General features: G+C 40.3%; 1 protein-coding gene across 1 annotated transcript in view; it reads right to left on the bottom strand.

The window, feature by feature from the left end:
• Positions 1-14,292, bottom strand: part of LOC108513270 (microtubule-actin cross-linking factor 1-like) — a 59,108-nt gene extending 44,816 nt beyond the window's left edge. Inside the window, 17 exon segments of the mRNA XM_017848976.1 lie at positions 366-535; positions 973-1,092; positions 1,227-1,433; positions 1,538-1,693; positions 4,274-4,447; positions 5,618-5,746; positions 6,291-6,488; positions 6,627-6,782; positions 6,872-7,045; positions 7,139-7,240; positions 7,865-7,966; positions 8,065-8,187; positions 9,221-9,447; positions 10,700-10,931; positions 12,233-12,241; positions 12,961-13,164; positions 14,072-14,292. Coding sequence (XP_017704465.1) covers positions 366-535; positions 973-1,092; positions 1,227-1,433; positions 1,538-1,693; positions 4,274-4,447; positions 5,618-5,746; positions 6,291-6,488; positions 6,627-6,782; positions 6,872-7,045; positions 7,139-7,240; positions 7,865-7,966; positions 8,065-8,187; positions 9,221-9,447; positions 10,700-10,931; positions 12,233-12,241; positions 12,961-13,164; positions 14,072-14,077 — 2,489 coding nt within the window. The 5' untranslated portion in view covers positions 14,078-14,292.
• Between the last annotated feature and the right edge of the window lie 27 nt (positions 14,293-14,319).

The raw sequence follows: 14,319 nt of genomic DNA, 5'->3' as shown, positions 1-14,319 counted from the left end.
GGAGTCTCGCTCTGTCGCCCAGGCTGGAGTGCAGTGGCCGGATCTCAGCTCACTGCAAGCTCTGCCTCCCGGGTTTACGCCATTCTCCTGCCTCAGCCTCCCAAGTAGCTGGGACTACAGGCGGCCGCCACATCGCCCGGCTAGTTTTTTTGTATTTTTTTAGTAGAGACGGGGTTTCACCGTTTTAGCCAGGATGGTCTCGATCTCCTGACCTCGTGATCCACCTGTCTCGGCCTCCCAAAGTGCTGGGATTACAGGCTTGAGCCACCGCGCCCGGCCGCTTTATCACCATTTTATAGAATCTGGTAAGAGCCTCTTGCTTTTGGGATCCCGGTTAGATCCCTGAAGGGGACATTCATGCTCACCGCTCCACAGACTTGCCACAAACAGTATCCCATTTGTCTCTGACTTCTCCTAGGAAATTGTCAAGTTTCTGAGTATCTTCGGGAAGCAAAGTCTTTTCTTTGAGTGCTCTGCCAGTTCTAATTGTGGTATCATACACAGGCTGCTTGCCACCAAGAGTTTTCTGAAACTCCTATGTTTCCAGAAAGAAAACAAAAAAGTGTTAAAAGTCAGACGACATCTTGATTTGGAACAAAATAATTTGAGTTTTCAGGCTAGAAACCAAATAAAGTATGAATGTCACCACTTTTTTTGAATTAAAATTAACCATAGCTTATCCTTAAGAAATTCATAATTTTTTGTTTATACCATACACAGAAGTGCCTGACAATTTGTGAAAGCCTACAGTTTTAACTAGTTACTCCCATATCAACTTTGCTTAAACTGTTATTTAAATGAGCAAATATCATGATTAGACTGTCTAGATATAAAATGGAACCCTGGCTTCATCATTTTGACTTTTAAACATTAACCAATTGGTTTTCTTTTACTAGCTCTGATTTTATTTTGGCAAGCTTCAAGCTTTAGCAAATAGTATTCTCGGGACCTAAGACCAATTAACTGCTTTACCTTATGCTTAGAAAGCTGAAGTTTAATTTTGTCTGGGTCATTGGATATCTCTAGTTCTGAGTCCAGGTGACTCTCTGCATCTTCTAGCCAGTCAATCAGCTTTTTCCAAGCTTCATGGAACTAAAATTACATAAGAAATAAGTTAACAGGAATGAATATACACACTATACAGCACATTTGAGAATCATCCCAGAGACTCAATACATGCAGCCCAAGATTCTTCAGTGAATTAGTATCTCTCTTCCCCAACTTACTTGTTTTGCCCGCTTCCTGGCATCATCTAGTGATCGCCCTCTTTCAATAGATCGCTGGACAACCTTCTCCCATCGAGACTGCACGCTAACCAACAAATTCTTGATCAGAACAACATCCTGTTTTTGGCTAAGGAACTTTAATTGATTCCCAGTTTGATCCAGCTCAATGATCTGGTCTCGATGAGCATTTACTTCATTAGCAAAAACCTGAAGGAACAATAGTGCTCTTTTTAAGCTTAAGGTAAGATAAAGGGGCATTTCTTTCAATTAGTGCTTTCAAAAAGAAGGCAGCATCATAATATCATAGTTACCTTGTGCTCTTCTATCTGGGAAAGGACAGTATTTAGAATCAGGCTTGGTGGAGAAGCGATGTTTAAACTCTGCTCTGCTAGAGTGAGCCAGTTGATAAATTCTTGTAGGGAATTCTGGAATTCTGTTGCCAAGTTGAGGGCCTCTTCCAGCTTTGACTGAATTTCAAGTAAAACACACACACACAAAGAAAAAGTGCCAATTTCAGGAATTATAGCTTCAGCAACAAAGGCATGAATTGTACACCAAATGAAATGACCTCTAAAAAGGAAGCCTCATTTAATCAACCTTCAAACATGCTTTTTTTGTAAAGAAGGGGACATTTTAATGTTATTGTCTGAAACAAGTGGGCAAGAACTGTGTACATGGAAAAGGAAATAGAGCACAATAAGCAGCTAAGTTCCTTTCTCTGCTACTCTCCATTTCCTTGAACGGGATTAAGACTATTCAATAACCGTAAGTGAACAGACCCTTCAGTGGTGACAGCTGCAGGATCTGCAACCTGCTTTGGGTAATGTTTCAGTTTCCTTTAATGTACTTTTTGTGGTATAAAAATGGCTAAATGAAAAGCAATTTACTACAAAGATGATGTTCAACGTAGTACTCTTTGTTTAAATACATGTTTTCAGAAAATATGGCATATGAAAATATGAGTCTGAAAATTATGCTTATGCTATAGGAAGAAGAGGTAATGAAAGAAGCCAAGACATTCTAGGCAAAAATTTGACAACACTAGATGTAGATTTTCAGACACTTTCATTTACCTAAGAATGGCAACAACAACAGCTCATTCAGGGAAAAGGCTGCTCCTCACAAGTACACTTCAATCCCACAGAGTTCATAAACTCCATCCTCAGAGACCTACACTAACCTTTTGGTAATGACTTTTGCCTCTGGCCGACCTACTAGGCAGGCAAAGTAAAATGACGGGCTGACAAAATGAGTATTTCCAAAATATTCACAGAAAAAAAAACTCCAAGATGTACACTAAAACGTTAACTGCTGTTAATTCTACCTGACTGGGTTATAATTTCTACTTTCCTTTTGCGTTTTCAGGTTATTTTGTAACTCCCCACCGCCACCCAAAAAAAAAAGCTATTACAATAAATGTTATAAAACGTACAAACCCAATCTAAACAAATCAGGTAGAAAAATGAAATCCACTTCAAATATACAGAGGAATGTTTAGAAATTAATATATTACAACTTCCTAGATAGGAATTCTTTCCACATCATTCTATCTACATATTCTTTATATTTTTTATATCTACTTTACAGATATAAAAGATATACTGTTATATCTAATTTATATCTTTATATTCTTTATATCTACATATTCTTTGTATTTTCTTAATACAGCACCACACACATTTAATAAATGATTTTACTGATCCTGAAGGTAATGTTCCTGCAAGATAATAAACTATCCTTGACACTCAGTTTTTGCCTGACCATTTCTGATGATGGGCAACTACGTCTTAAGGTATTTTGCTCAACTATTAAGAAAACTCTCTGAAAATTTCTTGGTTATGAGCTAGAATCTGTCTGTTTATTTAATCTTAGCTTTGCCTTCTGCAGGATCTATGGATGACAGCCTGTCCAAGGATTAGTTGTTTTTTTTTTTTTTTTGGAGACAGGTTCTTGATGTCACCCAGGCTAGAATGCAGTGGCACCATCACCTCTCACTGCAGCCTCAACCCTCCAGGCTCAGGTGAGCCTCCTACTTCAGCCTCCCAAGTAGCTAGGACTACAGGCATGTGCCATCACACCTGGCTAATTTTTAGGTATTTTTGTAGAGATGGGGTCTTGCTATATTGCCCAGGCTGGTCTCAAACTCCTAGTGTTAAGCAATCCTCCTGCATCAGCCTCCCAAGTGCTGGAATTACAGGTGCGAGCCACCAGGTCTGGCCCTGTCCAAGAATTAGCATACACTTAGGTCCTTAACCATGCTTTATATAACCAAATTACCCAATCCCATGCTAGAAGGTTTTCAGGAAATTAATGCTTCTCTCAAGATATTCATGTGTTTTATGTCCTTCTGTTCATTAATTTCCCAATGATAGGGTCATCTTTAGTGTTTCCACCATAAATCAGGCACAGGGCTTGGCACACACTTGCTCAATAACTATTCATTGAGTGAATGTGGTCAACAGGTTTATGTATATATTTCATACTTGATCTGACCAGCAAAAAATACAGTGAAACTCTGTACTCATAAAAAATAATCTTTTTGGGCAAACACCTTCATCCCTAATCATCTTTCATTATTTTGTAGAGAAGAGAATTTGATCTTTGAGGATGAGTAGGAAGAGGTCATATAATTTACTTCTCTCCTGATTTCTAGTAAATTTCCTTGCATACTGCATTTACATTAGGAACCAAATTCCTTGTGGAGAATTATTAGTCATAGTCTCTACATGCCCTGTCCCCAATCTCTCAACTCCAAGACACCAACTCCAGCAAAATCTTGTTTCTAAGTAGAACACAAATTGGTGATTAATATAGGACATAAAACCCACCACGGAGCAATAATGGCAGTAATGTCTTAACAGGTAAACAAGCAAACAACAACAGAAACTTATAACATCAATGCGACTCAACACTGACAGAATCAGTTCTGCAACTTCTGTTACAATACCCTCCCTGGTCTTCAAAAAATCTTCATATAAATAAGATGGCAATTATTATACATGCAATCAGTCAGCAAATTACTCAAACATGGGGATCATACACTGTACCTTTCTTTCTTCCATCTTACTGCTGACCACATGCCACTTCTGCTCCAAAAGTGCTACACTCTGTTCTGTCTTGGAGCCAGACCCAGAGTCGTCACGGCTTAGAAGCATGAGTCTGCCCTTGTCAAGTAGTTGATTATAAGTCTCTTCCCTGGCTTTCAGCTGGGAATAGAGTTCCTACAAGAAAAGGCAGGAAAGATATCAATTATATCCATTCTCTGGAAGACACCTACATATAGATTCTGTAGCAGAGTCTGGGAAAGTCCAGGAAGAGATCATCTTGATTAAAAGCCATTCTTTTGGAATCAGTGCAAGTGCTGAGCTCTAAGGGAATGAGACCCACCATACTTAATAATAAAAGTAGCTGTAGGCCGGGCGCGGTGGCTCAAGCCTGTAAACCCAGCACTTTGGGAGGCCGAGACGGGCGGATTACGAGGTCAGGAGATCAAGACCATCCTGGCTAACCCAGTGAAACCCCGTCTCTACTAAAAAATAAAAAAAATTAGCTGGGCGAGGTGGCGGGCGCCTGTAGTCCCAGCTACTCGGGAGGCTGAGGCAGGAGAATGGCGTAAACCTGGGAGGCGGAGCTTGCAGTGAGCTGAGATCTGGCCACTGCACTCCAGCCCGGGCGACAGAGCAAGACTCCGTCNGATCACGAGGTCAGGAGATCGAGACCATCCTGGCTAACACGGTGAAACCCCGTCTCTACTAAAAAATAAAAAAAATTAGCGGGGCGAGGTGGCGGGCGCCTGTAGTCCCAGCTACTCGGGAGGCTGAGGCAGGAGAATGGCGTAAACCCGGGAGGCGGAGCTTGCAGTGAGCTGAGATCCGGCCACTGCACTCCAGCCTGGGCGACAGAGCAAGACTCCGTCTCTCAAAAAAAAAAAAAAAAAAAAAAAAAAAAGAGACTCCAATAATCTCTTTTCCCCTTTTCATGAAAAATTTGCCTAGAAATTATGTTGCTTTGGTTCTAGCATGCATTCTTGAAATACTGGAAGTAACTATTTGATTTCCTTAAACCTCCATTAAGTAGTTTCCTTCTTAAGTACAAACACATCTGTGTTATATATTTTTCTTCTTGATGCTGTCATCTTCAAGTCAATATATGTGTTCAATAAAGCCGATTAACTCAAAATTTCCAGCTGACTCTTCCCTGTCACTACTGCTGCCTACTGTAAGGTATTAGAAGCCTGTAACAGGCAGCAATCCCCAAAGGTTATACTATATTTTTGGTAAAAATGCACTACTTTGTAGATTTCCAGATACATATTAATACATCACTATGAACTTGGAAAGGAGCTATTGAATATGGGATGCTTATGCTCAATTTAAAAAAACTGCTATTACCATATGTGTATCAAGCTGTTCCCTAGCAGTTTCAGGAAGTCCTCCTGTGGGCTTAGATGCAGAAAGCTGGCTCTCCATTCTAGTAAGTTCCAAGAGGAAATCTTCAATTTCACTGTGGAAGCCCTGGGCCTTTTGAGAAAAAGATATAGAAAAAGATATATCAACCACATCAGTAGTTAATTCTCAGCTTCAAAAGTAAACTTTGCAAATGATATGAGGAATTTATCTTGAGGGAGGAATTTTGGGCTGCTCTCTGGCAAAGCTGTTCTGTTGCTAGATTAGCATGGGGCCAATATTATTGTTAGAATCTAGCAGAACCCTTTAGACCTCACTATAACATATTATAAATGCCTGACACAATCAGATGAATTGACTATATGATTAAGGTACTGTTGAACAGGGAGAGACCTGACTTGATCCAACACAAAAAGGGAATCTGTTATAGTGAAGATCTACTAACTTTGAATAGTGAATAAAGAGACTGAGCTACAAACAAATTCAAAAAAGAACTACCCAATCAAAAGCTGCTCTTTCCAGATAAATTACAGCACAGTATGAACCTTCCCCTCAAGACATAAGGGGTTCTTTGCTTTTCAAATTGATGTCCTCTCTCTTAGACAGGCTTTCTGTTATCTGTATAGCTCTTCCTACCTCACTTGGATGTCACATGTACCTGCTGCAGAGTTGACTGAAGCTGCTGCTCCCTCTCCTCTGTTTTCTGTAACACTGACTCCCAGCATTGGTTCATGGTTTCCAAACGGCTCCTTAAGCTGCTGGCATCATCTCCAGCACTGGACTCAAGAAGCTCATTGCCAGCTTTGTTGACTGTTTCCACTGTGGCTTGATGAGCCAAAACATCATTTTTTAGGACCTAAAAAATGTTGAACAACAATTTATCTCCATGGATATCATCTAACTTGGTTCTCTAAGGTATACACAACATTCAAAGGCTTCTGGTGGCAATATCTGGTCTCAATAGGGTTAGAGATGAAGAAATGAAAATACTTACATGGTGTTTTGCGAGCTCAACTTCAATGACTTTTGGGTCTCCACTTATTGGTCTCTGAGCATCTAACAACTCTTCAGTATGAGTCAGCCAACTCATTAGTTCCTCTAAGGCATGTTGGAACTGACCAAGGGCCAATAGAGCACCTTCTAGTTTGTGCTACTCAGGAAAAGACAGAAAGGGAACATTCATTAGGAAATTAGAAAAGAGCAGAGTAGTTCACTGATGTCATCTACCACCTGCCTTACCTGTCGGTGGGCAATTTTCTCACCCAGGTTCTCCCAGAGGTGTTTGAGTTCTGTCAGTGGTTCTCGTATAATGTCTCTGTCTGTCTCATCAGTAGCTTTCTTTAACATCAGTTCACCCTGGTGATTAAGCTTCTCCATCTCAATTTGCTGCTGGTAAACTTCGACTTTGAACTCCTGCCAAAGACACACTCAATGTTAACATCAAATCAAGTCTTTAAAAACTAAAACAAAACAACTCTTCTTCAAAAGCCATACCCAGATACAAACCTTCATTTCATTTAACTGATCTTTAACAGTATTGAGGTCCGTGCCAACAGGGGGCATGGTGCAGAGTTTAATCACAGTGTTATCTAGCCAGTCAAACATAGACTAGAACAAAAGACAAGTAAACAGTCAAAAACAACCAGAAGTATTTGGGAGAGAATGAACATTATCCCTGCTAACATAAGAAGACATAAATCAATCAAAGCACCTTGTGCTGTTTGTGATTTTAGGTAAGGGGCACAGATAAGGAATAATGATCTTTATTAATAATATGGTGATTTAATAATGGAGCCAACATTATCAAGATAATGTTCAAAATAAAGTACAATTTGGAAATACTAAATTTCAATAAAAGTTAAGATTTCTTAATCCCAGCTAGCAAGCTCATGGTGTTCTGAAGTAACTGTGCCAAACTGTGCTTGAAGATAACCTGGGTTTGGAACCTCTGGCAAGCAATGACTTTCACAGCGAGGCCAGCTTCACAACATAGCTGAATGAATCTATGATGAGCAGGGAATAATAAAAATGGCAGGAAGAGTAAGAATTCAGACAGATGTCACTACTTTTTTCACTACAAGTGGGGAACTTTGGCTAGATTTGTGGAAATAGCACTATCTTAGGTCTGCAGTCCTGTGAAGGTGATCCACTCTTGTGCTGAATTCCGAAAATGACAAAAATGACAAAAAACAGAACCTGTATTTCCTTGGTGGTCACCTCCTGGCCTCTCACCTGAAGAGTGTCCTGATACTGCACAGCAGCTTGCATAGCATCTTCAAGTTTTTCTAGCCTCTCTTTCCATGTTTTGTTTAAGTTCTCCCAAGCATTATTCATCTAGGGGAAAAACATTCAATCACATTCTTCAATCAGTATCACTCTTCAGTCTGAGCCCACTAATGTTCTAACTGAATGCCTCATCCATTTCTCCACACCTCATCAATGCTCTTCCTCACTTCAGGCTTCTCAGTTTCTCCACAGGCAAAAATCAAATCTGCTCCAAGGATCCGAATAAACTCCAGCTCCTCATGCAGACCATCTGTCTCTTCCTTAATAGTCTACATGTAAATGAACAGAATATAAGCCAAAACAGAAAACAGAACAGAACTTACCAAACTTTGCAAATGTGATTTATACCCCATCAATAGCAGATGTGCAACGTAACTGTCAATTTCACTTATCTGGATGCTAAAGCTTCAGACTCTAAGTGGTTATTTTTCATATACACAAAATATGTATTACATATAGATATATGTATATATAAAATAGTATAGAAAAGGCACAGTGAGCTTCAATCATTTACCAAAGGTTCATCCCTTCCTGCCTCCAAAAAAATAGCCAGGTGTGGTGGCATATGACTGTAGTCCCAGCTACTAGGTAGGCTGAGGTGGTTGGATTGCTTGAGCCTGGGAGGTGGAGGTTGCAGTGAGCCAAGATCGTGCCACTGCAATCCAGCCTGGGTGACCCAGTGAGATGCTGTCTCAAAAAAAAAAAAAAAAAAAAGAAAAGAAAAGAAAAAAGCACCAAAAGACTAGAAAAAAGTATGTCAAAGTAACAATTGTTATCTCTAGATAATGAGTCCAAAAATCGATTTTATTTTCTACCATCTATTTTCTACACTTAAGAAATGTAATATAATGAGCAGGTTTTTTTCAATTGGAGAATGTCTCAACTTAAAAAGAAACTTTAGGCCTGGAGCAGTGGCTCACACCTGTAATCCCAGCACTTTGGGAGGCCGAGGTGGGTAGATCATCTGAGGTCAGGAGTTTGGAACCAGATGGTCAATATGGGGAACCCCCCCGTCTCTACTAAAAACACAAAAATTAGCCAGGCATGGTGGCGCATGCCTGTAATCCCAGCTACTCAGGAGGCTGAGGCAGGATAACTGATTGAACCCAGGAGGCAGAGGTTGCAGTGAGCCAAGATCATGCCATTGCATTCCAGCCTGGGTGACAAGAGCGAAAACAAAACAAAACAGAAACCTTTAAGGTACTCAGCCTGGCTAAGCAGTTAACATACCTCACTTGATTTGATAAAGTGCTTTTTCTAGAGGACAGACACCTAAGAGAAAGGGTTTTGTTTCCTTCTTACCTCAGCAGCTTCAACCTGTTGTTTGATGATGGAAGGATCAATGCCTGGGCTTTCCAAGTCATGGATAATATCCTGGGTGTCTTTGATGGTGGTCAGGAGAGCTGCCATGTCATACCAGAACTTCTCCGCTAATTCAAGGACATCAAGAAATTTGATTTCTCGCTCTTCAGCCCGAGCTTTGATGTCCTCCCAGAAGAACACCATTTGATCCAATTTATCCTGGATTTCTGAGCAGGTTAAAAAAAGAGATATGAATAGAACTTCCCTAAGAGCCTGAAATTGTTCTCTTCAGAAATTCCATCTAACTCTGACTTTTTCAATGAAACCATCTTAAAAAAAAATGCTAAGCATTTATAACTAAAGGATAATTTTCTATTTTAGTTTTACTATTCTTTCTTTTCTTCTTTTCTTTTTTGAGACGAGGAGTCTCGCTCTTGTTGCCCAGACTGGAGTGCAGTGGCACAATATTGGCTCACCGCAACCTCTGCCTCCGGGTTCCAGAGATTCTCCTGCCTCAGCCTCCCAAGTAGCTAGCATTACAGGCATGCGCCACCATGCCCGGCTAATTTTTATATTTTTAGTAGAGTCGGGGTTTCACCATGTTGGCCAGACTGGTCTCAAATTCCTGACCTCAGGTGATCCACCCAAAGTACTTGGATTATTAGCATGAGCCACTGCACCTGGCCTATTATTTCTTTCTTTTTTTTTTTTAAAGAGAGGGAATTTCACTCTGTCACTCAGGCTGGAGTGCAGTGGCGTGATCTTGGCTCACTGCAACCTCTGCCTCCCGGGTTCAAGTGATTCTTCCGCCTCAGCCTCCTGAATAGCTGAGATTACAGGCGCACACCACCATGCCCAGCCAATTTTTGTATTTTTACAAAATTTTGCTATGTTGGCCAGGCTGGTGTCGAACTCCTGGCCTTGAGTGATTTGCCCACCTCAGCCTCCCAAAGTGCTGGGGTTACAGGCATGAGTCACTGCGGCTGGCCCCGGCCTATTTCTACACTAGTGTTTTCCTCTTACATTGGTCTCCCACATAAAGGGATCACAGAAGTAATCCAGAAATGAGCTATCATCTACTATAAAGGTAGTGCTAGGATACAAAACCCCTAATTTACAAAAGGGCTGAGATGAGAACTCTGTTTCCAGTGTTCTATGTTAAACTTGTATGTTTCCCATGGAAAGTGTTACAAAAGGTAGCTATGTTCTACCCACTACTGATACTGTAGTTTACTCACGTTAGGGGTTAAAGGAGCTTTTGTTTCCTGGCCTGGGAATCTAACTACCAATTGTAACCTTGTTTCAATGGGGAAATGTGTTCTGAATTCCAAATGATTTTCCAGTGACTTTCTGGAATACTCATTACTGGGGACTGCCTTTACATTCAAAGAAAGAAATAAATCTGGTGGGATGCTGAAAATAACCACAGCCTAGAATTTATTCTGTTGATTTTTAAAAATAATGACAGTCATCAAGCACCTTTTGCAGCCAGATCCTTGTCTGCTCCCTGAGATCGTCCAATGAGCTCCTCTCCACGGCGCTTCAAGGCCTCAAAGGATGGCTGCAGTTTTTCTAGCTCCACGGTGGCACTCTTATTGTCACTGATGCACTCTCTGATCTTGTCTACTTCAGCAGGGATCAGTGGTGGCATACGTAGGCGAGAGGAAAGATTCTCCAGTGTCTCCAACATAGGCTCAATTTTATCATGAAACTAAACAAATGTTGGAACATTACCATCACAGCATACCTCATCACTCTTCTTGGGGAAATGTTAAGGAATAAGGACAAGATATTGTCCTAGTACTGTTTAGGATAACCTGTGCTCAGTCTAGCCCAATGGCTGTTAAGTGTTGAGTTTGGTTAAGAAACTGTTTTGGGCTGGGGCAGTGGCTCACACCTGTAATCCCAGCACCTTGGGAGACTGAGGTGTGTGGATCACCTGAGGTCAGGAGTTCGAGACCAGCCTGGCCAACATGGTGAAACTCCGTCCCCACTAAAAATACAAAAAATTAGCCGGCCTTGGTGGTGTGCGCCTGTAGTCCTAGCTACTAGGGAGGCTGAGGCACGACAATCACTTGAACCTGGGAGGCAGAGGTTGCAGTGAGCTGAGATTGTGCTACTGCACTCCAGCCTGGGTGACAGAGTAAGACTCTGTCTCAAACAAAACAAAACAAAACAAAACAAAACAAAAAACACACAAAAAAACTCCAAAACTGTTTTGGGCATAGTACACCAGAATTGGCCCATTAGAAAAAAAAAAAAATTTATTTTAAGACTCTAAATATATGAATATACTAGAAACCAATTCAAATCCTTAGTGCTGCCACAATATTTCTCCTATTCCAACTAATGTAACAAAAAAGGGACAAGACTATGAAACTGCTGAGAGTCAGTATGTCAACATTTGAGATGACAGTTGCATGCAACAGACTAGACCAACAAGTTAGATGCCCTCCACTAGCTGTGTAAATGAATGGGGAACTTAATATGCTACACGACTTGCAGTTTAAAAGTATCATGGCATGCAATTTAACGACCCACCTTATGGAACAATAAGAGAGAAAAAATGTTGGAATAATGAAAGGTAATTAAGGAAGACCAAATCTAACCTTGTTCTTAAAGAATTATTACCGTCCCAGTCTTCTGGTACTTTGAATAACATGACTACAACTGAAAAGTTCTCATTAAAATTTGATGCAGAGAGGGGAGAAAAGAGAGCAAAACAGATTAAGCTTGCCTCCTAAGAAAAATCTATCTCAAACCAACTCTGGTTTTAGTTAGAGAAAGGCTTATCAATTTCAAGTGTCCTATAGAAAAAACATGGTGGGACTTTTAACAAAATCACTTCCCATCACTCTCTCACGTCTAGGTTCCACCCCAAATGAAACTGACATAATAAACTGACTAATTAAATTTATTCCACTAAAGTTAAGGGAAATTCCCTTATAGGTAATGACCTCAATTTTCAGCATTATAAGAACACCCTAGTCCCAATGGGGATGGGTACCTTACCTCTGTAATCTGTAATGGTGGGCGCGGTCAACACAACAATGAAATGTGACGATGTGGGGAAGACAGGAGCAGGCAGCAACAACACAAAGTAACACATTCCACAATGTGAGTGAGAGATGGGACGGAAGGTGGGGGGAGAAACTTGTGTAAGTACAAATATTAACCAAGAATACTGACTAAACATAGGAATAAAATACCCAGACATGACAACAGTACCACTAAGAGTAATATATTAGTTGAAAGTATGTAGTTACATGCTTTAAACCCCTCTGCTGGTTTATGCTTCTCTTTGGCTCTTACTACTCCCTACTCAAGCATCTTAAATATGAGTTAGCTGGTTGCTTAAGAAAACTAATGTGCTCTTGCTCTAAAGCTAAAAAGTAACAGGTTCAACAAGTACTTTTTTGAGGCAGTCACTGCTTTTGAATCTGCAAGGTAGATTTATCCAAAATCATGTGCTAAAGGATCATCACAACATAAAGTTTTCAGAGAAACCATCAACAGACAATATATACCAGCCAAGATGCCTTTCACTCTCCTCAGAATGTCAGTATGCCAATGTTCCTTGGAATAAAAATGCAGATAGGCTAAGCTTTCTGTTCTATATACCAATCATGTATTAACATGCTGGTCTGGACATTGCTGAGCACAGAGGCATACCTGATACAGAGATCTCTTGTTTAGAACAGCAGACAGTTGAAGGTTATGAGTGTCAGACACACACATACCTGTGCAGACTGGGACACGGCCTCATCCAGAGCCAGGGCTCGCTGGCGCACCTCCTCCTTTATTTGGGCATACATGTTTTCTGCTTTCTGGTATTTTTCTTCCACCATTTCCCCTTCCTCGGGGTTTAATTCCTTTAGTTGTGGGCCTATCTTTAGTAGTTTGTCAATATGAGGTTTGTGTTCAGCAATAGATTCCCTTAATTGCTAGGTAAAAAAATAACCCATAATGAATACTTTTATACCAGTTTACTTACTTTGGTCAGAGCTAATATCAACTTTAAGAGGAACAAACAAAATTGTTAAAAACCAGCAAGTCCCAGCATCTCACCATTTGTGCAGGAACAGAAAAACACCTAAATCTTAGGTTCTGACACTACCCAATTCTCTTAATTTTTAAAAGTCAGTTCTGATGTCTCATTACCCTAGCAGCCTTCCTGGAAACATACTCTCTTCTCTTCCCCTTCCACCTGTGTCATACAAGTCTACTCCACACTCTTCTGTAATCATAAGTACTTCTATGTACTCTATTTTACTCTACATGGTTTAATAATTATCTACCTCCCCAGACTGAGATACTAAGCTGGATAAGCTATGAATAGCAACATTTTTGGCAATCCAACCACTCCTTGACTTTACTGTTGGCTACGTCCAGTTTATATCCTTCCACTTATAGGAATAGCAATAAGCACAAGCCATAAACCAGAAATAAACATTTTAAAGTGTCATTAACTATACAGAGCAAATGCCTTCTGACATTACCTCATGGCTTTCACTCCAGTTGGTGCCTAAGTAGAAAGTACCATCCAACCACACCTTGAGTGTAACAACATGCTATTATCCCCAGAAATATTTTAAATTCCATTGATTTTTAGTGAGTTCTTTCTTTAGCTCTGTCATTCCAAGGTTCTCGATATCTCTATAATCTTAGTGTTTAATCAATTGATATTAAACAACAAAGAATTCATGTATGTATTATGAAAGGAATTCTAACTGATTAAGAATTAACTTCATAACACAGAACTTGCACCTATAGACACTAAGAAATGTTGTTTTTAAATAAATTATAGAGACCATTTTAGAGCAATAAAATGAAATTTGGCATGCTCCTTACCCTCATTTCCTCTTGTTGCTGCCTGAGCTGCTCATGATCAATGGCTGGAGGGGGTAACTGTGCTATTAGTGCCCGAGTTTCCTCAATCCAGGGGCTGAGCTCTTCATAAGTTTCCCAAAACTGGTTTACTAAGACCTGGGCCCGCTCTAGGCGGGCATAACGCTCTGAATTGAGTAGGCTAATGGCTTCATATTGCTGTATTAGAGACTCCGTCTTTTCCTATGTGAGTAAAAAAAAAAAAAAAAAAA

The sequence above is a fragment of the Rhinopithecus bieti genome, unplaced genomic scaffold (assembly GCF_001698545.2).
Source record: "Rhinopithecus bieti isolate Rb0 unplaced genomic scaffold, ASM169854v2 scaffold_32747, whole genome shotgun sequence".
Lineage (NCBI taxonomy): Eukaryota > Metazoa > Chordata > Mammalia > Primates > Cercopithecidae > Rhinopithecus > Rhinopithecus bieti.
The sequence above is the reverse complement of the archived record's forward strand: the minus strand, read 5'-3'. Positions and strand labels throughout refer to the sequence as shown.